This window comes from Danio rerio, chromosome 15 (assembly GCF_049306965.1).
Source record: "Danio rerio strain Tuebingen ecotype United States chromosome 15, GRCz12tu, whole genome shotgun sequence".
Classification (NCBI taxonomy): domain Eukaryota; kingdom Metazoa; phylum Chordata; class Actinopteri; order Cypriniformes; family Danionidae; genus Danio; species Danio rerio.
Genome location: NC_133190.1, coordinates 36,179,078 through 36,203,676, shown reverse-complemented (window position 1 = coordinate 36,203,676; position 24,599 = coordinate 36,179,078). Strand labels below are relative to the sequence as shown.

The 24,599-nt window shown below is 35.6% G+C and overlaps 1 protein-coding gene across 3 annotated transcripts in view; it reads left to right on the top strand.

Moving 5' to 3' along the window:
* stard13b (StAR related lipid transfer domain containing 13b) overlaps nt 1-24,599 on the top strand; it is a 173,797-nt gene that overhangs the window by 54,749 nt on the left and 94,449 nt on the right. For all 3 annotated transcript variants that reach the window (XM_005157638.6, XM_073923834.1, XM_073923835.1), the window contains one exon: nt 269-299. In XM_005157638.6, the coding sequence (XP_005157695.1) occupies nt 269-299 (31 nt within the window). The remainder of the gene's footprint in view (nt 1-268; nt 300-24,599) is intronic.

The window sequence follows — 24,599 nt, the reverse complement described above, 5'->3', positions numbered from 1 at the left end:
CGTGGATTACAGCTGGAATGTTGGACGTGACCCTTCTCTATAAACATGTAGCACTTTCCCTCTTGGCAGGGCAGAAGCACTGTAAATCACTGTGACCTGGGTCAATGTAGCGCTCCGCATATCCAAGGGAAGAAATTTGATGGTCAGGTGTTGATTTTATTCACTGTGGGAGAGCTGAAATACTTTGTGTGATGCGGTTACTGTAAAAACTGAAAATATGAACTCAGCCTTGAAGTTGGTTTCAACAGATTTCACCTTTTGTTTTCAGATGTCCATCAAGAAGAGGCATGGAGGTGCAGGTGAGGACACATTTACCTTTATGTATCAAACTGTGCTGGTGGTAAGAAGGGTTTGAATGATGTTTAATGTATCATACTGAGTAAATACGGAATGATCTTGTTTGATCTATGGTGGTGTGAAAGGCAGTCTAAAAGGGGTGGTTCTTTTTCTCAAAAAGTAAGCCTTTTTGCGGTTATTCACCTCATTTTGTGTTTAATTATGACCTGTAAATACTGCATTGTATGGACATTGTAAGCACTGTTTTTGCTAGTTTTTCATGTCAGCTGGTATAATGTGCAGGCTTTTTGATGCACCAAGCATTGTATTTCCTACAATTTTGTCATATTCCTTACCGTGCTATTTTATTACTGAAGTTTTTATTTAGAGATATCTATTTTACTCTTATGCTTTATATTACCTTTTTATATTACATATGTTATGTATTACATAAAGAAATATTAAATATTCTGTAAAACACTTTGGTACAAATTCATCAAAGCATATGTCATTAAAAAAACAAAAACTAATATCTCAGGAAACTACTAAAACTAAATTATAAATTGTTACCTATTGTCATTTATTAACCAATTAACAAACTTTTAACCGATCTCGGGTCATTTGGTCATTTGAATTTGGTCAGTTGAATAAAAAAATAAAGCGTAAAATTATTAATGTACTCATTGTTTTACAATTTTTCTTGTCTCCTTTATAGAAAAGTATACTTAATAATTAAAAGATAACAATAATAGCCTAATATGCATTAAAATTAACTTTAATATAGGCTGCTCTTGGTGCTTTCAACTTTTTATTGGTCATTTGTGTTTCAAGAATAAGGTACAAAGTTAAGAATAAGAGTTACTAATGTTTTACTCTGTTTAACATTACAATAGTCAACAGTGGAAGATCCCTTTATTGATCACATCTCAGAAAGACAGAGAATTTTCTTGTGCAGCTCAAGGCTAGACTCTTGAAAATAGTTGTTTGCAGTTGTTCAAATTTATTTGCTAAAATCAAAAACACAGATCGTCACAGTGAAAAGCCCGAGTGCTGCTTGCTGAGGATTGACAGTTTGATAGCCGGCAGAGGATTCCGATTGGTCTTAAAGCTCTCTTTAAATGTTATTTTTAAAACTTATGATGGCAGAGCTGTCAAAAAGTGGGCCAAGGGAGCTCATGTACAGTACAAAAAAAAAACCTGACCAATTCTGGATTATTGGCAGTCAGTGGTAGGTTGTTCGGACCACCCGCTCTGGGCCTGAAAGCATCTGCATGTTTGCATCCTCCCAGGATGGCATCCAGCATTTCTTAGCATGGATCAATTGTGGGTGTTTAGACTTCTTGAAGTGACGAATTGAATGGAAGTGAACACTTGTTTTTCTTCTCTTGTTGCCGTTTGGTTAAAAATTATAACCAATAGCTCCACTATGTTGTAACAACATTTTCTTTTCTAAATTTGCTGTAAAAATTGCGACAGGTAGTGCCAGTATAGCTCACAAAATCAACAAAATATGCACTTTGCACCTAAAGTAAAAAAGTGAAAGAAAAGAGCAGAAGAAAAGGAAGAAATCATAATAAATAAAAAGAAAGAAATATAAAATGAATGAAAGAAGAAAAGAGGCAGGGATGGAGAGAAATAGAGAAGAAAATAATAAAAGAAAAGAAAGAAAAAGAAGGAAGCTGGAAGTAATGAAAGAAATACAGATGGGAGAGGAAGGAAGAAAAAAATCAGTTAAGGAAAACCAGAATGATGAAAAGAGAGAAATATCCAAATTGGGATATTTCAGGATTCAAATAATACAGGCAATTAATAATACAGAAATTAATTATACAATAAATCAATAATGCAGAAATGATCTGTACAGGAAATTAATAATAAAAAATAAGGAAATAAATGCAGAGTTAAAAAGGTAAGATTTAGGTAATGAAACACTATCAGAAGGAAATAAATATGGAACATATTATAAAATAAATACAGAAGGGAAGTAAAGAAATATAAATGGAGGTTTAAAAGAAAAAGAAATACAGAATTATTGAAGGAATACAGGAGGAGAGAAAGTTCTATCTGTAAAAAGTTCAAAGAAGGAAGATTATGAGGACTCAAAAAAGAAAAGGCTGATAAGAATGAAAGGACTGAACGCACATAAAGAAGGCTGCTGTTTGTTTGCACAATGTGATAAAAATATTTTATCTTCTGAGTTTGTGTTAAAAATTGTGACAGCTAGTGCCAGTATAGCTCACAGAATGCAACTATTTGACATCATCGACAAAAAATGCACTTTGCAACTAAAATAATCACACCCACCATAATCAGAAATGAATGTGAATTTTTAAAAATAACATAAATCTTTAATGGGATTTCCAGCAAATATTTCAACAGGCACACATACAGTATATTAGGCCATACAAGTCTTAAAATCTGTTTTTTTTTTTTTTTAAGTAGACTGGCTTGTGGATTTGTGTGACATTGTGTACCTGGGTTTTAGTGAGAGGCTCTCTGAATTGCTCCTAATATAATTAAATGACTAAAGCATGCAATTGTGAGACAGCTCAAATATTTTAGCCCTCTGTTTCTCAAATTGCGCCCTGAGCTTGTCCTGAGATTTGCCCGGAGCGTAACTAATTCAAGGATGAAACAAGATTCTTGTTGTGTTATCCTGGACTGGAATAGGCTTTTCTTTTAATCTTGACTGATGTCGCAGCTTGAAAATCTCACATTTCTAATATATTCTCAGGCAGAGTTTTTTTCTTTGTGAACTTTCTGGATTTGTTGTGGAATTAAATAAGCTCTCTGCTAGAAAAAGTCAATGAAATGTGTATAGATTTTTACGGGATTTTAGAAAAAGCTTGGATGGTTCAGAATGAAAAAGAAAAATAAGATCGAGAATGAGAAGCAGAGCAGATTCATTCATTAATTCATTCATTAATTTATTCATTCATTTTCCTTCAGCTTAGTCCCTTTATTCATCAGGGTTCACCACAGCGGAATGAACCGCCAACTTATCCAGCATATGTTTTACACAGTGAATGCCCTTCCAGACACAACCCAGTACTGGGAAATGTCCATTCACACACATGCACTATGACCAATTTAGTTTATTCAACATTCAAACTCCACACAGAAATGCCAACTGACCCAGCTAGGGCTCGGACCAGCGACCTTCTTGCTGTGAGGCGACAGTGCTAGCCACTAAAAGAAGGATTTATTGAAAAATATAAAAGCAATACACTTAGAAGGAAAGGAAAAATGAAAAAAATACATAATGGAAGAAAGGAAAACAAATTCAGGTACAGGGGACAGTATGGAAAAGATGGCAGGAAAGAAAAAATACAAATAAAGACATTCAGAACGACGAAAAGAGAGAAAAATGGAAATAAGGCAATACAGAGAGACAAAGGAAAGAAACACTGAAGGGAGGAAATAAATATGGAACAGAGGAAATGTATAAATACAGAAGGCAGGTAAAGAAATATGAATGGAGGTTTGAAAGAAAAAGAAATACGGAATTACATAAGGAGGGAAGAAAGCACTGTATGAAAGATTGGGCTAAACAAAAAAGCGGGGAAAGAAAAAAAGAAAAACCAAGAGAATATCAAAAGAAAAAAGGGGAAGAATAGAGAAAACTCTGACGTCCTGATTCAGTGTTATTGATGCTTTATCTCAGAAATCTTTACATTTGATTGTGAATGGTGAAGTTAACCCTATATTGGAACACTTTCAGCAGGTCTGGAAATAAGTACATAAGTTATTTAATCTGTCCTATTATAAACAAGGCTATTCTTCATTATGGAATAACCCTGCTATTGATAGGAAAGAAAACAGTGTATTGCAAGGATTGGTGTAAAAAAGACCTGAATTTTTTTTTATTATTTATATGGACAGAGGGCACTGTATTCATTTCAGGAGTTGAAACACAAGTTTAAATGATTAAATAAAGGGGATTTCTGGAAATATATTGCAAAGTAGTATAAGATATGTGGGATATAAAGTAGGCCCACACAGAATCTGCGTGCGCAGAATTCTGCAGATTTTTAGCCCATCATTGATTGTTTATTTACTGGAGTAAATGTGTGTAAATTTATATTTATTCAGTTTTTAAATTAATTTCTGTAGTATTATTGACTAATATGAAAACATTTATGTGATTTATTCACAATACAGTTTGTAAAGTAATCTTTGCTGTCTTTTATATATTTTATGAGAGACTTGCTTTGTTTATCAAATGAAGTGGATCTAATTGGATTTGCAAACATGAAATACAATAAGTTAAAAATGTATTACTTTTTACTTCATATATTGAGGTTTTAGCTATGATACTCCTGAAAGCATTCCTCATAAATCTGCAGATGTTTAACAAAACTCTGCGCAGAAATATGTTACAACCTCTTTGATGTTAGTCTAGGGTAAAAATAATAACATTTAAAAGGTGTGGTACTTTTACAAGATGATGGGTGAAAACAAAAGACACAAACAACAAAACTGCCAACAAAAGTGATTTAATGTACAAAAAGTGAAATCAGAATAATGCCCAAATATATATACAATAAGAAAAATATTTACAATAATAATAAAGTAAACAATGGATTGACTACGTGTATGTAGGATTGAAGTCGTACGACATCTTCCCTGTCCACCTTACTCTAAGACAAAGTCGACTCTCAATATTATCTCTTTTGTTTTGCCAGGTAAGAGTTGTACCAAAAAGTGATATACAAACAATCAAAAATAAAATGTACAGAAATCACAAAGTAGTTTAAAAATGGGCAGAAATAATACTAAATAATTTTATCCAAACGAAAGTTAAGCAAAATTAACAAATAACAAAATCATGTCGGCAAAAACACACAAAAACATGATCAAAGGAAAAGCGCGCTCATCTGCTCTCCCTGGCGTCCTTATATGTGACAGCGCCACGTCACCCAATGATAAGTGACTGGTCTCCTGACCAATCGGCTTTCGCGAAGTCGGACCTAGAGGATACGACAGATAGAGATGGGGAGAGAGAGAGAGAGAACGGGATGCAAAAATCCCACCAAAATACGGCCACCATAACAAATAGCAAAAAATGTTTACAGACTCCGTCTGGCAGGAACAGAAGAAAGTGTTTTATTAGGGTTTCTAAATAAGTCAGTCAAACATACTTTGTGTATGAGAATACTGCAAGCAACATGTATGGAAAAAGTGATCATTTAAGAATTGTTAGGGAGATAGACATGGAGGTGGAGTTTGAAGAGGGTGAATGGGAAGCAGTAGTTTTAGGTATAGGGGATTCTGTGAGAGATGCTAGAAGTAAACTCATACATTATAAGATAATTAATCGATATTACTGGACCCAAGTAAGACAGCATGGGCCAGAATTAATGAAAAATAACCACTGCTGGAAGTGTGGTCATTCTAGGGACACCTGTACATTTAATGTGGAACTGTCATTTAGTGGCTCCATTCTGTACAAGAGTTATTCAAAACCTTGAAAAGTGGCTGGGTCAACCTTTATCTTATACACCAACAGTTTGTCTTCCTGGGGATGACATCTACTCTACAGAAGGGAATATCTAGGCACAGGCTGGGCTAGTCGTTTCAGGATGTATCATGGCTGTGAGACTGGTGCTGTTAAATTTGAAGAACTCGAATACTGCCTCTATTGCATCATACCACCCATACTTTCAATCAGAAATGGGGTAGCTTGTTACAGTATTTGGAGAGCATGTAAAGCAAAATTGAATGGGGGTCATTTTGGTATTATTTTATATTTAATTTTTGTGTTATAAGTGTTGCTGTGTGCGGTATATAAATTCAAAATAAAAAAAAGTTCAAGGACAAAAAATAAAAAGGGAAGAAAGGAAGAAAGAGAGAGAAATATTTAAAGATAAGTCAAAGAAAAGCTCCACTAGAAGATAAAACATCTGTTCCTCTCTGTGCTTTCTCTTCTTTCTCTCTGCTCTCATTATTAATGTGAGCTCCAGCAGGAGTGTGATGGACACAGACAGGTGCTCTTCTGTTCCTCGCCGAGACCCTCATTTATAGCCCTATTTCTGTGTCCTGGCTTGTTGTGGGACCCAGATGAAATTAGGAGGGCATACCAGAGCATTGTTGCTGTTTGAAATATTTGACTTGGGTTGATGTGCCCAAGGGTCCCAGTTGGAATATACAGTGGACGCCAAAATTACAGAACCATTTTTACCATGCCAGCAGAGAAGTGTTTTACAAAATGAGACACTTTTGAAAGCTTTTATTTTGTGGAAAACATATTGATCCAAATTGGGGAACAGCAAAGATTAATTTCTGAAGGTTACAGCACTCAAAAATGACTACCCCTTGCTTTGACTGACTTTATCACATCTGCAGCTACAGCTATCACTAGTTTTTCACAGACATCACTAGTTTTATTCCACACTGTTAAAAATCCATAAACTGTCAGTTTTCCATATTTTGTGATTCATTTTTATTTTTCCACATTTATTTATGACTTTGATTTGCATTATGAGACCTTAATCTTTCTTCTAACAACTTTAAACCTTAAAAAGTGACTTTAATTAACATTTTTAGTAGTTTAAAGGGATATATAGTGAGTTGGTGTTGTATATTATGCTACAAAAATCTTTACATCTTTACACAAATGCTATTTTTTTTTTTATTTTACGGACGTATTTCTATATTGTTTCTATATACATTATGTTATTTTAAACTACTAAAATGTCAATTTAGGTGTTACGCCCCGTGTGGCTCGGAGGATGAAAAAGACCTTAACATAATTATGAAAACCCAATATTTTAAGAATTCCCCTGAGATGTTAACGGCTATGAATCAACACAGACAACGAGGTGGCAAAAAATTGGTTCGCTTTATTACAATAGAGATAAAGAAATGAATATTCATATCACCGAAAATATATTTACAAATATGTACAATAAATGCAAAAGGTAAACAAACATACCTGATGGAGGGTAGGACAATAAGCGGTGCCAAATCAAAGAGAATAACAAATTAAACACCCGCTACCTAATCCCTCCCCCACCTTTAAATAACTAAAGAGAAATATGTAAATAAGAAAAAAAAATCTTCAGCGTCACACGCCCCTTACTCGAGTGCACTCACTGGAAAAAACATACAGATAGTATTAAACTGTAGAGTTGAATTTTCAACATCAAAAGTTGTCAGAGCGGAGATCAACATCCCGTAATGCAATTCACAACTGTAAATGGACGGAAAACACTTGTGAACCACAAAATACATATATATTTTTTACAGTGCGCTCTCTTCCATACATTGGTGACTGTAGTGAGTTTTTTTTTTGTCACCAAGGATTTTGCAAAGATTTTCAATCAGGTTTAGGTCAGGATGTGGGGCTGGCCATTTCATTATCATTGTATTTTTCATGTTGTTCTGCATGAAATTTGCTGGTTGATTGGGCAATGAATGCTTGAAAGGAAGCACATGTTGGTCTGAGGAATATTTTGCTTTCCCTCTACCATGTAGTATTATGAGGGTGCTTTCACACCTGTGAATCGATTCAGTTGTTCCGAAAAAGAGATTACAATTGTTACATTGTTGCTCTTTGCTCTTGAAACGGTTCGCTTTCACATTGCAAAGTTTCTAATCGGACCAAAAGAGCTAAAACAAGTCACGTGGGAGTAAACTCTCCTCACATTGGTCAGAGTGTCAGGGTTTATTTTGCAGCGTCCCGCTAAGCTGTCAGGAGAGGTGGTGGTTTGGTGGTGATTGACAAGGTGCGCGAGCGCGCGACGTGTCTGAGGAGAGATGCGGTGGGGAGGGGTGAGAAGGGTGCGCGACGTAGCCTATTTGAGGACCGGGAGGGAGAGGCGAGATTACCGGGAGATCATCACTCGTTTCAGAAGACGAGTGCATCAGAAGACTCGCGAAACTTCCCGACATGCTCATAATTCTCTCTTCATATAGCTGTATGCCTATTACATATCCATAAAACACTGTGATATAACCGCGCTCGGATCAGATCGCTTTCTCACTGTAATCGAACCGCTCCAGGGTTCGTTTCAGTCGAGCCGAGACCACCTCATTCAAGCGATCTCGGAGCGATTACTTTGGCGCGTAACAGAGCGCGATTGCCCTGTTCACATATGCCAAACGAACCGCGCTAACTGGGCAATCGAGACACGTTCCGAAACAAAAGTGTAGGTGTGAAAGCACCCTAAGTGACCAAACTCCTGCTTCCTCTCCAGGTCTGTACAGTTCATGCACTGTAAAAAAATCTGCTAATTAACGCTTTCCGTATTTTGTGACGTGTTTTCCATTACGGTTGTGAATTGCATTATAGGATGTTGATCTCTGCTCTGTTAACTTTTAATATTGGAAATTCAACTCCACAATAACAAAGTGACTTTTATTGACATTTTAGTAGAAAATAAACAATATATATGGAAATAATTCTGTAAAATAACAGAAAATGTACTGGCAGCTTATTGCAAGGTTTTTGTGGCATAATATACAACACCAACCCAGACAATTTAGCTCTTTACACTATTTAAAATGTTAATAAAAGTCCCCTTTTCCAACTTTTTAAAGTTAAAAGTTGTCAGAAGAAAGATCAAGATGTCGTAATGTGATTCAAAAGCATAAATAAATAGAGAAAAATAAAAACATGTATTACAAAATATGATAAATTGATCATTTATGGATATTTTTTATTGTGTGTAAAAAAGTGAGTTGGTCTGGCCTATCTGGATGTCATATTTTTTTAAATTTCCTAAACAAACCACGTCTTTAAATTGGATAGCCATGCTAATAGTATTAACGATGATGCTGTAAAAGAAACACGTAAAGCGAAGGGCACATGCGGTGTAGTATTTCCCCTCTCGTATTTTACTGACTGTATGATGTCATTGTGCTGCAGAGCCAGATGGCCGAGCGGTTCCATAATGTACGACACACCTCGTTATGGTGACAGTCTCCAGAAAGACTCCGTCCAGAACTCACGTACAGGCACCGGAGCATTTAATGATGACTTCTAAAATTAAAACATGTTATTTCATTCAGATCAGTGTGCTTTCAGATCATTTGCTGCTGTTTAAAGTGCAGTGCCGTGCATTTGATGGGGTTAAAGATCACGCAATAGAGCAAAAATAGGTTTTAGTGGCTATAAAAGTCTGTTCAGTAAATGTATGTGACCTTTAAGAGAAAAAATGACCTCTCTCTCTCTTCTTTTTTTACAATTTCATTCACTTGAAATTAGCATGCTCTATACTGCTTTAAATCATTTTTTTAGTAGTCGCATAGATGCTGTAATTGGGACTTGGGAGAAAGGAAAAAAACACAGAGGTTGCTAGGTCACTGTTTGGGTGTCCTGGTCACATGACACGGACCACCTTGTGGGCCACCTGTTCAGCTATTTTCACTTTATTAACTCTGAGACAGAATGGAGTTTTGTATGACAAGTGGCCACTTAGATAAAAATTCCTCTAATACTTTCTCTGATATTTTTGTTTGACATTTTTACTATTTTATAGCACTTTTAAAAATAATAATAATAACATTAATAATAATAGTTATAATTATATATTCATTTTTACTTAATGATATTTATTTTGTTTTATATTTAAAGTTTTTCACATTTAATTTATAATAATAATAATAATAATATCAATAATAATAATAATAATAATAATAATGACATAATAATAATACTAATACCAATAATGGCATAATAATACTACTACTAATAATAATAATACCAATAATGACATAATAATAATAATTTTATAATGACATAAAAATAATGTAATAATTGTAATAATAATAATAATAATAGTAATAATATTATTATTATTAATTATAATAATAAAAATAAGAAAAGTAATAATAATAACAACAACAATAATAATGACAATAATGAAAGCAATAATAATCAAAATGACTTAATAATAATATAATAACTGTAATAAAAGCAATAATAATAATAATAATAATAATAATAATAATAATAATAATAATACAATTAATAATAATAGTAATAATAATAATATGACAATAATAATAACAACAACAATAATAAAAATAGCAACAATGAAATTAATAATAATAATAATAATAATAATATGTAATATTAATTATAGCAATAGTAATAATAATAGTTATTAATAGTTATTAATAATTATTAAATTATTAATTATTTATTGATATTTACTTTATTTTATTTTGTTTTGGATTTTACAATTTTTCACATTTAATTAATTCTAATATTAATAGTTAAAAAAATAATAATAAGTACAGTAATAATAATATTTCACTAATAATATAATTTTTACTTATTGATATTTTACCCTTATTCATTTATTTATTTATTTATTATGTGTTTTTATATTTTACGTTTTGTTTCACATTTACATGTTTCACATTTACATGTAAATAATACGGATTGATTAAATCTGTGATCAAATCTGTCCCTTTAGGATGTGAGGATGTGCAATTTATGTATCACCCTAAATAAACCCTTTACAGAATATAGTTATACATTATAACATTTATTTGTCTTATTATTTTTTCTGGACTTTCACAAAATAACAGGATACAAAATATGTAGACACTGGAAAGGACATCCCTAAAGTCATCCCTAAATGCTCAAATTAAATGCATAAGAGTGTGCAGAATTTTAAAAAATATATATTTTCTTCAACAGAAATTTGCAGTATGTGTTTAGCTAAATTTTTTACACACCTTCTTTAAACGCACATAAAGAAGTAACACAGCAATTTAAACAAAAAACTGTTTCCGAATGAGAACTTTGAGGCCACATAACCAAGTTCCTGTCTATAATGGTCACTTTGACCAGCCCACCGGCCCCGCAGGGTCCTATAAACAGAAGTATCCCTGCGCCTCGTAAAGACCATTAGCTGTGATGCAGACCAGCAGCGCCAGACCCCTGTGAAGAACTCAAGAACTCGCTTCAACTCTTGGATTCCTTGACCATACATAAAACGCACATCCTCCTTCTCCCTACTTTGAGGTCTGCACTCAAAGAACGTGTTTTTATCCACGTCTAGACATGGCAGTTATCGATTGAGAGGTCCAGGTTATGAGCAGATGTGAATTAATAATCCACGCTGAATGACTGGATCAGCAGGGATGACATGACTTATACAGCAGATTCCTCTGTTCTCGTGTTTAAGAAACAGCCAGACACATGGAAAAATACTCAACCCCTCTGACCCGCTTCATTTTTTTTCACATGTTTGCCTTTCCTCGGATATAAACAGAAAGAGATTGACCTCTTCTCCAAAACACACTGTAAAACATTCTTGCTGCCTTCAGTTTTTTTTTGTTGTTGTTGAATTAAAATAACTTTCAATCAAATAAACTAAACTGACTCAAAATATTAAGTTGGGCTTTGTATAGCTTAAAAACACTTAAGTTGAGACCTGATTAACATATTAAAGTAAGTTACAATACAGACATGATAACCTTATTTAAATAAGTAGCAATACAGACATATTTGTTGTCTTGACTTTTTGTTGTTACAGTGCACCACACTGCTTAAAATTCAATTCAATTCAATTCAACTGTTTATTGTCATGTGCACAGTAAGGAAACACGTCTCCCTGTACAGTGAGATTCTTACTTTGCCGTCCACAGTGAAGTCATACACACAACATACACATCATACACAACATACACATAAATACACATATATACACAGAAGTGACCGAAGATTGAATGTAAAATATAAGTATATAAATATCTATGAAAGTAAACAATATGTAAACCTGATTTGTTGTAGAAAATTGTTGTAGAAGAAAAAGAATACACTAATCCATCAACTGTTTTAACTGTAAAACGTCCTATAATACCCTTTTCCTACTATTTTCCTACTATTTTAAGTCAGTGTTCAAGTGTGTGCGATGAAACACTGTTTTAGTACTTTGGATTTAAATGTCCTTCATTTGTCCCGTTTAGAGCTGTTTTTAAAAAGGCGCAGTCTTTTTGTTATGGTAAACGTCACCTTGTCAGACCTCTGTCTCACAAAGAGAGACATGAGCGAGACGAGGAGGAAAAGGCGACCCAGAACTGTCAGCTGCAGGCCACTGGTGCTGAAGCCAGAAGCTGGACAGACAGTCTGAACGCAGAGTTCCCTCGCTGTTCTTGTTCTACTCTGACAGGGAAAATACAGAGCCATTCAGCCCGTGAATCAAAACAATGTACGGCTTCAGGAGGTTGAAAACATTTCTTTTCTGCTCAGGACACCCAGTTCTCAAATCAGCTTTAGGAGGAATTCTTTAAATGACCACACTGAAGATATGTTGATAAGCATCAGTCTGTCTGTGCGTCCATCCACCTATCATTTTTTGTTCCATCCATCCATCCATCCATCCATCCATCCATCCTTTTGTTCCATGGATTCATCCTTTTGTTTCACCCACCTATTATCCATCCATCCATCCACCCACATTGTTGTTACATCCATTCACCCATAGTATTTTTTCCATCCATACACCCACCATTCTTTTGTTCTATTCCTCAACCATTATTTTGTTACATCCATCCGCCCATCCATCCACCATCTATCTTTTGTTTCATCAACCCATTATTCTTCTGTTCCTTCTGTCATCTATCTATTCCAACCATCTATCCTATTGTTCTATCCATCCATCTATCATTTTTGTTCCATCCATTCATCCATCCTTTTGTTCCATCCATTCATCCTTTTTTTTCACCCACCTATCATCCATCCATCCACCCAACCATCCATCCACATTGTTGTTACATCCATTTACCCATATTTTTTCCATCCATCCACCCATCAATCTTTTGTTCCATTCCTCAACATTTCTTTTGTTACACCCATCCGTCCATCCATCCACCATCTATCTTTTTTCATCAACTCATTATTCTTCTGTCCCATCCATCCATCCATCCATTCATCTATCCATCCATGCATCTACAATCTGTCCATCCGTCCATACAGCTATCTTTTCTTTTGTCCCATCCATTCACCAATCACATTTTCCATCTATCCACCCCCACTATTCTTTTGTTCCTTACACACATCCACCCTTCCTTTGATCCATCCATCCATCCATCCATCCATACATCCATACATCCATCCATCTTTTGTTTCATCAACCGATTATTCATTTGTTTTATCCATCCATACATCCATCCATCTACCACCTGTCCATTCATACTTTTGTTCCATCCATCCACCCATCATTCTTTTGTTCAGTCCATTCACCCATCATATTTTTTCAATCCATCCACCCACCATTCTTTTGTTCCATCCAGCTATTATTCTTTTGTTTTTACCCATTCATCCATCCATCCATCCATCCATCCATCCATCCATCCATCCATTCTTTTGTTCCATTCATTCATCCGTTTATTTCACCCACTTATCATCCATCTATTCATCCATCCATCCATCCATCCACATTGTTGTTCCATCCATCCACCCACCATTCTTTTGTTCCATCCAGCCATTATTCTTTTGTTTCACCCATCCATCCATCCATCCATACATCCATTCATCTATCCATCCATGCATCTACAATCTGTCCATCCGTCCATACAGCTATCTTTTCTTTTGTCCCATCCATTCACCAATCACATTTTCCATCTCTCCACCCCCACTATTATTTTGTTCCTTACACACATCCACCCTTCTTTTGATCCATCCATCCATCCATCCATCTTTTGTGTCAACCGATTATTCATTTGTTTTATCCATCCATACATCCATCTATCTACCATCTGTCCATTCATACTTTTGTTCCATTCATCCACCCATCATTTTTTTGTTCAGTCCATTCACCCATCATATTTTTTCAATCCATCCACCCACCATTCTTTTGTTCCATCCAGCTATTATTCTTTTGTTTTTACCCATTCATCCATCCATCCATCCATTCTTTTGTTCCATTCATTCATCCGTTTATTTCACCCACTTATCATCCATCTATTCATCCATCCATCCACCCATCCACATTGTTGTTCCATCCATCCACCCACCATTCTTTTGTTCCATCCAGCCATTATTCTTTTGTTTCACCCATCCATCCATCCATCCACCCATCTATCCATTGCCCCATCCATTATTCATCCACCTATCTTTCTTTTGTTCCATCCATTCATCCATCCATCCATCCATCCATCCATCCATCCCATTTTATGGAATTAAACTGTAAAGCAATTCGCCTCATCTGCTTAAAATAAAACATCATTGCAATTTAAATTGTTAGTTTCCTCTAAACATGATTTTATTATTTACTCACCCTCATGTCATCCCAAACCCCTGAGACCTTTGTTCAACATCGAAACAAAATTAAGACATTTTGAGTAAGATCTGAGAGCTGACAAAAATGACAACTTTTTTCAACAGTTTCTTCTCCTCAGTGTCAGTGTAGGAGCTTGTTTATGAGCACTGTGCACTGATGTATACTCCGGATGACTACGACTGACTTACTTTGTTTGAAATAAAGAACAGGCGCATCCAAGATAAAACGTCCTTATAAACAGCACAGAGCTCTGGGGAATGTGCACTCTATACTGACACTAAGGATAAGAAACTGTCTGTATTTCTGCTTTTTATGAGCACAAAAGTTTTCTGGAAGCTTCATTATATTTCCATTGGACCACTGAAGGCATATGGTCTGTTTTGAGGATGTTTCTTGGTATTTTTCTGGACTTTAAAGGAGTCTAGACCAGTGCTGTTTATGAAGGATGAGGAAGCTCTGAGATTCACCTAAAATATCTTCATTTATGCTCCGAATAATGGTTTTGAATGACATGAGGGTGAGTAATTAATAACATCATTTTCATTTTTAGGTGAACTAACCCTTTAAAGCCAGATTTATGTTTTTTTTTAACTGATTGCCAGTTTCTGCTGCAAGGAAAATGCTTCACAGTTGGGGTCACTGTAATAGAGCAAATAGAAGACAATGTACAAAAATGATCAATGTGACTGTCACTGTGAGGAAATTATCAGTCGGCCTCTTTGTATATGATGAATGCTATGTTTATACACCTCATTGATCTTGTGCTTCTGTTTTAGTTTTATCTTGCATTAATCAAGTCGTAATGATCAAATTAATTTCCAGCTTCTTTGGTAATATCGATCATGGAAAGCTAATTCAGCTAATGCAGTTTGTATTGACCACATATATGCCCAGAAGATTTAAGTGCACATCAATCACCACTAGCATTACAAACCTCTTGTTTTCCCCTTTCTTTCTTTCTTTCTTTCTTTCTTTCTTTCTTTCTTTCTTTCTTTCTTTCTTTCTTTCTTTCTTTCTTTCTTTCTTTCTTTCTTTCGTGTTTCTTTCCTTTTTCCAATTTTGTTCATTTATGTTAATTTGTTAACATTTTTTATTTCCTATTTTTACTCCTTTTTTGTTTAATTTTCTTTCCTTTCTCTCTTTTCTTATCATTTCTTTTATTTGATCTAATTCTGATTTTCTGTTTTTTTTTTTTACCTTTTGTCTTTTCCTTACCTTTCTCTCGCCTTATTTTGCTTTACTTCATTTCCATTTCCATCTTTAATCCTCCCCTTTCCTTTTCTGTTTATTTTGCCATCTTTTTTCTTTCTTTTTGCCTTTGTGGTTTTTCTTTTCACCTGTGTATCATATCTGTTATCTTCTTATTTTGTCTTGATTTTTGTCTTAATTTTCTTCCCCTTTCTGACCCTTCGAAATTTCAGTTGTCCTTTTCTTCCTTTCCCTTTTCCCTGTTTCCATTTCCTTTTCCACCATTACATTTCTATTTTCATTTAGATTTTCAGATTTGTTTTTACATTTATTTTCTTAATTTCCTTCACATTTCTTCCATTTTGTCATTTTTTAATTTTCCTATTATTTCTTTCCTTTATTATCCTTCACTCTCAGAAATAAAGGTACACATAACAACACCTAAAAAGTACAAACATAGACTTTTTGAAAAGACCTGTTACAGCTCTTGTACCATTTCGAATGCTTAACACTTGTTTCTGCTACTTTTTTACATTTCTATTTCCTGTTTTTCTTTCGCCCTTAAGATTTTTTTCAGTTTTTACTTTCCTTTCTTCCTTCTCCTTTATTTTTTTCCTTTCCTTTCCTTTCCTTTCCTTTCCTTTCCTTTCCTTTCCTTTCCTTTCCTTTCCTTTCCTTTCCTTTCCTTTGTTCACCTCACTTATCCTTGCTTTTCTTTTCTTTTCTTTTCCTTGCTTTATTTCCTTTCCTTTTCTTTGCTCTCTTTTGCTCACCTTTTCTCTTCCCTCATTTCCTTTACTCCCCTCCCCTTTATTTGCATTTCTTTTCTTTTTTCTTTTCTTTTTTTCTTTCTTTTCATTTGCTTTCCTATTCTTTCCTTTCCTTTTTCTTAGCTTTCCTTTCCTTTTTCCTTTCTTTCATGTCATTTCCTTTATTTTATTTTCTTCCTTTCCTCTCCTTTCACTTTTCTCTTTCCTTTCTTTCATTTCCTCTCCTTTAATTTCCTTTCCTTTCCGTTCCTTTCCTTTCCTTTTTTTTCATTTTCTTTCCTCTCATTTCTTCTATTTTCCTTTTCTCTTCTCTTCTTTCCTTTCATTTCCCTTCCATCACTTTGCTTTGCTTTCCTTTTTCCTGTTTCATCTCAATCCTTTCCTTCCTTTTCTGTTCCTTTCTTTCCCTTTCATTTAATTTCCTTTCCTTTCCTTCACTTTTCTTTCCTTTCCTTTCCTTTCTTTCTTTCCTTCCTTCTTTTGCTCTCCTTTCCCGTCTTTTTCTTCTCTCGCTTTTTTCCTTTCCTTTTTTCTTTTAATTTCTTTGCCTTTGGTCTTCTCCCTTCCTTTCCTTCTTCTTCCTTTCCATTTCATTTTCTCTTCCTTTCTTTTCTTTTCTTTTCCTTTTTTCTTTCATTTTCTTTGTCTTTCCGTTCCTTTCATCTCCTTTCATTTTTCCTCCTCTTTCATTTCATTTCCTTTAATTTTTCTTTCCTTTGCTTTAATTATTTTTCTTTCTTTTCTTTTCTTTTCCTTTTGTTCCTTTTCCTTCCCTTTCTCTTGTCTTCTTTTCTTTTTTCATCTCTTCTCTTTTTCTATTCTTTCTTTTCCAATTCTACTGTAGTCTAAATCTGTCAGCAGTGATGTTGTGAACTCTCATTCTGCCTCTATGCTGTGCAGGGTGATTCTGGGGGAAATTTCTCTGGCCAGCTGCTTTCCCAGACGGGCTCTCTCTTTTTTTCTCTCATCCAGGGTGGCTCTGAGAGGCCTGTGCGAGTGACCTCCAACAGCTGCAGCCGCTCACCATGCAGTCCTGTCTAGCCCGACTCACTCCGTCTCTGTGGAGCCCTCTTTATTTAAGGCCCTTTTAAGACACAAACCAGCAGATCTGTGCCTGATTTACCGTCAGATGAAAGGGAGTGATGTCCTTGAAGGAAACTGGTTGGTCTTTTCCGCCAGTGCTTTTATATCATGTTCGCTGAAGGTGTATATTTTCACATGCCAATTCTACTGTTGGATCCTATTGTGCTTCGAAAATTAGGGTGGAACTGTAAAAACAGCCCCAGCGCTAGAAGTTATTATTCTGACCTTGGTTTCCACCACAAATTTCAAAATACCCTTGTCAAAAGAAATGAGTAGCTGGCTGCTATCGCGCAGAGAAGCAAAACAAATAAATACTGTTAGATCATTATTTTCACTGTACGAGGGCTGAGATGCCTTTGAGGGTAATAGTTTTGCAGATTGTTATTTGAGCTAGAATAACGCTTCTTGGTGGTACAAAAGGTGATGTGGTTATTTGAATGGCAGCCAGAATTTTTCGCTTTACAAATTCACATTTCCTAATGGAAAGCGACCTCTGGATTGACATTAAACTGATAAAAAAGAACATACTAACTTAATATCCTTCACACACTGTTTAAAATTATTTTTCTAATATTGTTTTAACAGAAGTAGGACAAATGTACATTTTTTCAGAGAGAGTGTAAATATAGTCCTCGTATAGTAATGTTTTGACTTGGAAATTCCAGTAGAGATCATACAACAGGTAGAAATGTAAGAGTTTTGGCTAGTTGATTGGTTTGTTTGTTGGTTGATTGGTTGGTTAGTTGATTTGTAAGTTAGTTTGTTTGTCTGTTGGTCGGCTGGTTGGTTGCTGGGTTTGTTTGTTTGTCTGTTTGTTGGTCAGTTTGTTGGTTAGTTTATTGGTTGATTTGTAGGTTGGCTGGTTGATTGGTTTGTTGGTTGGTTGATTTGTAGGTTGGTTGGTTGGTTTATTTGTAGGTTGGTTTTTTGTTGGTTGGTTAATTTGTAGGTAGGTTGGTTAGTTTGTAGGTTTATTTGTAGGTTTTCTGGTTGGTTGGTTGGTTAGTTTATTGGTTGGTTTGTTGGTTGGTTGGTTGGTTGGTTGGTTGGTTGGTTAGTTTATTGGTTGGTTTGTTGGTTGGTTGGTTGGTTAGTTTATTGGTTGGTTTGTTGGTTGGTTGGTTGGTTGGTTGGTTAGTTTATTGGTTGATTTGTATGTTGGCTGGTTGGTTGGTTTGTTGGTTGGTTGATATGTAGGTTGGTTGGTTGATTTGTAGGTTGGTTTGTTGGTTGGTTGGTGGATTTGTTGGTTGGTTGGTTGGTTGGTTGGTTGGTTGGTTGGTTAGTTTATTGGTTGATTTGTCGGTTGGTTCGTTGGTCTGTTGGTTTGTTGGTTGGCTGGTTGGTTTGTTGGTTGGTTGGTTGATTTGTAGGTTGGTTGGTTGGTTGATTGGTTGGTTCATTGGGTGATTTGTAAGTTGGTTCATTGGTTTGTTGGTTGGTTGAATCACTCCAGAATCTTGACGAAATTAGTAAGCCACCCGAGTACTTCTCGCATACAGATTTTCGAATTCTATGAATTCGGACATACTACTCGGCTCGTATAATGATTTTAGAGTACTATATGGAAGTACGCGATTTCAGACGCATCGTTTCTTTTTTTGAATGGTGATGTTTCCTCTTTTTACAGTTTAGAGTTATTAACAAAAGTGAATGTTCTGCCTAGATTGAGTTATTCTGGATTTTTAATGATTAGATTTTGTCAAGTTTTCAGTCTCTGAAATTGTTCAAGCAAATTTCAAGCATCAAGCAAAAAAAAAAAGAAGAACTGATGAACAAAATCCGGCTAGCAATCAATTTTGTTTAGAGAGTTTTTTTCTGAAAAGTTATCTTCTGTTGTAAACGCCTCCGGACTACCATTGTTCCATTGTTCCGTGTGTAAATTACATGATGGGTGGGTGTGACTTGGGTAAATCTCGCCCTGAGTACATGGGGCCTGTGAACCACTTGTTTATTTGAAAACTTACCTGTCTGTAAGCTTCCAGTCAGTACGGTCTTTCACTTCACATTTGAGGGTAGGCCTATGCGATTATGTTATTATGTGATCTTATTGCTCCTGCAAAATGAATGACATCATGAGTTAAATTTACAGGCAGCTCGTCATGTGGCCTGGCAGGCTGTGCAGTAAAGAGAGCCACACTGCCATGAAATATTCCACATGTGGAAAGATGGAAAATGGCTAGTGGTTTCCTGTGTACTTCTATTGTTGGCACTGGCACTTTGGAATTCTATCCTTTTGGAATTGCTCTTTTTTGGTCCTGATAGTTTTATAAATCCTGTGATTGTTTTTGCATGAGGATTGATGGGTTGTTTTGGTTGCCTGCTCACCATGCCTTTGTGTTTATAAAGCAATTTCCAGAATGTAACATTTTAATTTGCCCTTACTGCTCCAATGCAGGTTCTTGCGGTAAGGAATCTGCCTCAATAATTCTCTTATAATTTAATTAACTCATGCTTGCCAGACTGTGATGTCCTCTCAATAGGAGGTGTCTTGCAGGGATTGAACGGTCACTAATTTGGATCAGGCCCCATTGTACAGGACTTGTCACCTCTGCAACCCCCAGCAATTACATGGAGTGCTCTGCAAATCCCAGGATGTATAAACATCCAAAGACTATCGAAGCTGTTGGACATTTTCTTTTCTGTTCTTTGAGCTTTGTTTTGTTTCTTTAAATGAAGTGAACTCTTTGTGAGTGTTTGGGGTTTAAATTCTTGTCAGAACTGAAATGGAAAATGCCGAATACATAGATTAATTGACTGTGAAATCTTGCTTATACATTTAGATTTTGGTGGGGATAATATATAATATTAGGATTGTTACGAAGCAGATCCTGAAAACAGATGTGTGGATTCAAATGCAGTTTATTAAAAGCAAGGTCGTACAGGCATTGGTAAAAAATAGCAGAAAAACAATAGAAAAAAGGTACTCCAATAAACATGGTTTTAGGGATTAGGGATGGCTGACTTGAAACTGATGTTTCGACATAGTGTTGAGATCCCGAAGGGATTTGAAACACTGCACTGAAGCATTATCTGAAACACTCAGGTCTCATGACTAAGGTGATTCGAAACACCCATGTTACATGACTATAGTGTTTCGAAACACCAGGTCACCTGACTAAAGCGATTCAATGAATCAGCCATTTCAGAAGCGTTTTGAGACCTAGCGAATCTGTGGTTGACTAACAGGTTCGGAAACATATCTATCTCAAATAGCCTAGCGGACTGTGTGTGTGCATGGAGTAACTGTCCAGCAAACGGCTCGAGTTTGAATCCCGACTTGTACAAATACTCTATGATTATGACTTGATGTAGTTTATTATTGTTTCCTTTCTATGACCAAAAAAAAGACATATTTATTCACAGTTTTCATTCAGATGTCAGACCAATGTTAAAACAAAAACAAAACAAAGCAGAGCATTTAAAAACCAACATCTACAGGTGCATTTCACTGGATTTGAACCCATTATCTCAGCATGCTAGTCAGGGACTCTCATATCTCAACTAAATCACTTGAAACCTCAACTCTTCAACATGGGGTTTAATACTGTTTTTTTTTTTTTTTTTTGCTGAAGCTTTTCCAGAGCAATACCTAAAAAATGACCACTAGATGTCAGTGTAGAGACGAGTTTTGAAACGTTTCGAAGCTTTGACACATTTGCTACGACAGTTTCAGTGTTTCATTAAGCCTCACTTTGCCCACCACTAGTCAAAATACAGGTGAGAGGTCAGGCTAGGCGGCCAAGAATCAAAACGGGAACAAGTCAAGAATCAAAAACACGGGAAAACAAACAAGGAAAAACAATTCGTTAATATTTCAGTCCATCATGAGCTACAGCTGTGTCTGTGTGAGATTATTGTGGGATTATTGTCAGCTGTTGCAGGAGTTGATGGGCGCAAAGAGTTCTGGGGGTTGTAGTTTGTTGAAATAGTGGTTGTAATCTCCTGCGGAGAAAACACTGCTGGCGATCACAACAAAGATATTAAATAACTTTTTAATACCCTTCATTCATACATTTTCCTTTCGGCTTAACCTCTTTAGTATTCAGGGGTCGCCTCAGCAGAATGAATCGCCGACTTTTTAATGCTTAAAATTGCAATTCACTGTGATGGCAAAGTGAAATTTTCCCTAAAATTTCTAGTCATGATCCTACAGAAATCAGTCTAATTTGCTGATTTGATGTACAAGAAATTTATTTTTTTAATGAATGTTTTGAACATTAATGAAGGAAATTAAAATATAAAATAATTTAATAATAGTAATTGAATAATAAAATACTAATAATTGAAAATAGGAAATACAGCAGTTTTTAGTCATTGCTTTAAAATATATATAAATATTGTGTATCTGATTCAGTTACATTTCGTGGTCACATATACATTATTATGCAATGTAGTACACAAAGACTTTTGGTGGATTATACTTTATAACATAGTTATATGACTGCTTAATAAAACAAGTTTAATATTGAGAATCTAGCCCTAGTTATTCTGATTATTCACTTGGATGGTGGATCACATGGGAAAACTAGGTTGATGCCAGAAATGGTGTTAGTGAGACCAGCAGGGGGCGCTTGCAGTCCGTGTGGGTCCAAATGCCCCAGTATATTGATGGGGGCTCTATACTGCTCAGTGAGCTACATCTTTTGGATGAGATGTTAAACCGAGGTCTTGACTCTCTGTGGTCATTAAAAACGCCCTTCAAAAAAGAGTAGGGGTTTAACCCCGGCATCCTGGCCAAATTTAAAAACCAAATAGCCAAATAACCATCCCCATATCATAACTCACTTCAGTGGCTTCAGATTTTTGTTGTCTTGTTCCTAGTCCAAATATCTAAATGTTTGTAATAAAAGAGGTAGTAGAAGTGCTATGTCAAAAATATTGTCTTGTTTAAAGAAATAATAAATACAGCAGTGTTTTTTAAGCATTGCTTTAAAATATGTAAATAATTTGTAATAATGAAAAAAGCAATGGTGCGTAAAACATTAGTAAGTTTCAAAACAACAACAACAAAAAGCAACAAATAAATCAGCATTTTAAACGTTTTTCTACAGTATTAAAGCCTTGATGACAGGTGTGACTACTTTGTCTTGTAATTTCGTAAGGAAATTAGTGAAATTTACAAGTTAAAAACTTAAAAGGATAGTTTACCAGGGAAAACTGTTACAAATAGTGTTTAGTTTCTTGCACAGACTGATCTTTTCACTTCATAAAACATCTGAAAGTATTTCGTGTTATACCATTATATGTTTTTTAACTCTTAAAATGCTTGTAGCAATTGACTTGCTTTATCTATTATGAATCAGCAAGGTTTCACCTTCAGCTACAACCTATATGGCATAATAAATAAGTAAATCAACAGCAAACTTTTATATCTGCATGAACAATCCCTTTAAAATATGAAGACATAAAGCTGAAGTCAGCATTTTCAGTCATTTTCCCTTTTCTGTTACTATTAATAGGTTGCAGTGTTTAATTTTAAGGACATTCTTGCTTACTCGGTAATATAAACAACTTGGCTCAACGCACTCAATGTAGTGATACAAGAAGAGCAGATTGCAGAGCAGGATACTTCATGCACTACTATCTAAACACCTTGCCTCTCTTAAGTCTCATGCCTGCACAGTTATATAATCCCGCTGTGTCCCTGTGGGATATGAGGGCTTTCTTGTGGTTAAATGCTTATTAAACAATTTGGCCTAGTAATCAAAAAGGCAACGAACGAGAGAGAATAAACAGACTTTCAGTTGAGCTTCCGAGCTTTGCCAAGCAGCTTGTCTGAATTGCCTTCTGTTTCTTTTGTAAAAATGCTGTCGTATTGATTTATTACTTTGTTGATGAACGACACATCTGTAGTCAGAAATGTTTTACATCTAAAGTAAGGTTTAATCTTGCTTCACTAAGAGAATCTATTTAGTCAGCTGCAAAGAAAGAAGAACATTGGATTTGCTCGTTTTATTGCTTGTTTCTTGTTTGGCTTTGTGTTGGGTCGGATTGAGCTGTACAGTTGTCATCTGTTTGATTTAAATCAATTCAGATGTTGTCTGAAATCAGATGGTAACCACTTATTTTTGCATTCAGCCAGTAAGCAGCTCAAGTCATTTCCATTAAATGGGAATTTGCACTTACAGTGTGTTCCTCTGCGCAAATCACAGCCTGCGCACATGCAAATTGGGTAAGAGGGCACTGTGTGTGTGTATACATATGTGTGTGTGTTATAATCTCCTCTCTGCTAATAGAAGCCAAGTGGTGTGTGTGTGTGTGACTGTAAATGTTTTCCCATGGATTTCTGTGGTTGGTTGAGTCCTAACAGATTCTGACTTGACAGCATTACATGCTTTGTCATACTGTTATTTTGCAACAGTGAAACAATAGCGTTCACAGAGCCCTCAGCTCCTTCATGACATGTGTGTGTAATTCTTTGTGTCCTGGTCTACATTTGTCCACTATGTAACATGCTGTGTCTTAAAATACTTTAATATACAGTTAATTTAATTTTTATTCTTTAGGTCATTAAATTACTCATGTTCATTTTATTTGTTCATTCTGTTAATGCTTACATTTGGCTAAATATTATTCTGAATTTGAATGGCTTCCGTTCAGTTATTTGTTTATTCATTCAGTCGCAAATATCTGACCATGCAGTAACAACCCAAGCTCATTCTGAAAACGTAGTCCCGCGGACGTTTCTGGAGACAGCGGAATATGTCCCGGGGGGTACGTACGGCTGCGTTAATTTTTTTCAAGCGAACGCTGCGAGGCGGTGTGACACTGTTCTCTTTCGCGCTTGCCTTACCTACTTGTGGAGGGCTTCCCCGCTACAACCCGTTTGTCCACTCAGCTCAGCGTGTACGTCGGCAGGCTCGAGATGCGGAGAGGGGTGAGCACAGCGACCGGTTTCGAGTCCAGGGAAGAGCGGTTCCAGCAATCAGGTAAGACAAAAACAGAATCCCAAAAATTAAGTGAACGAGTTTCGTGACAGGGTGAGAACGCGGCAAAATCCGAAAACGCGGTGGAATAAAAAAAAAATCAGGGCTTTTAT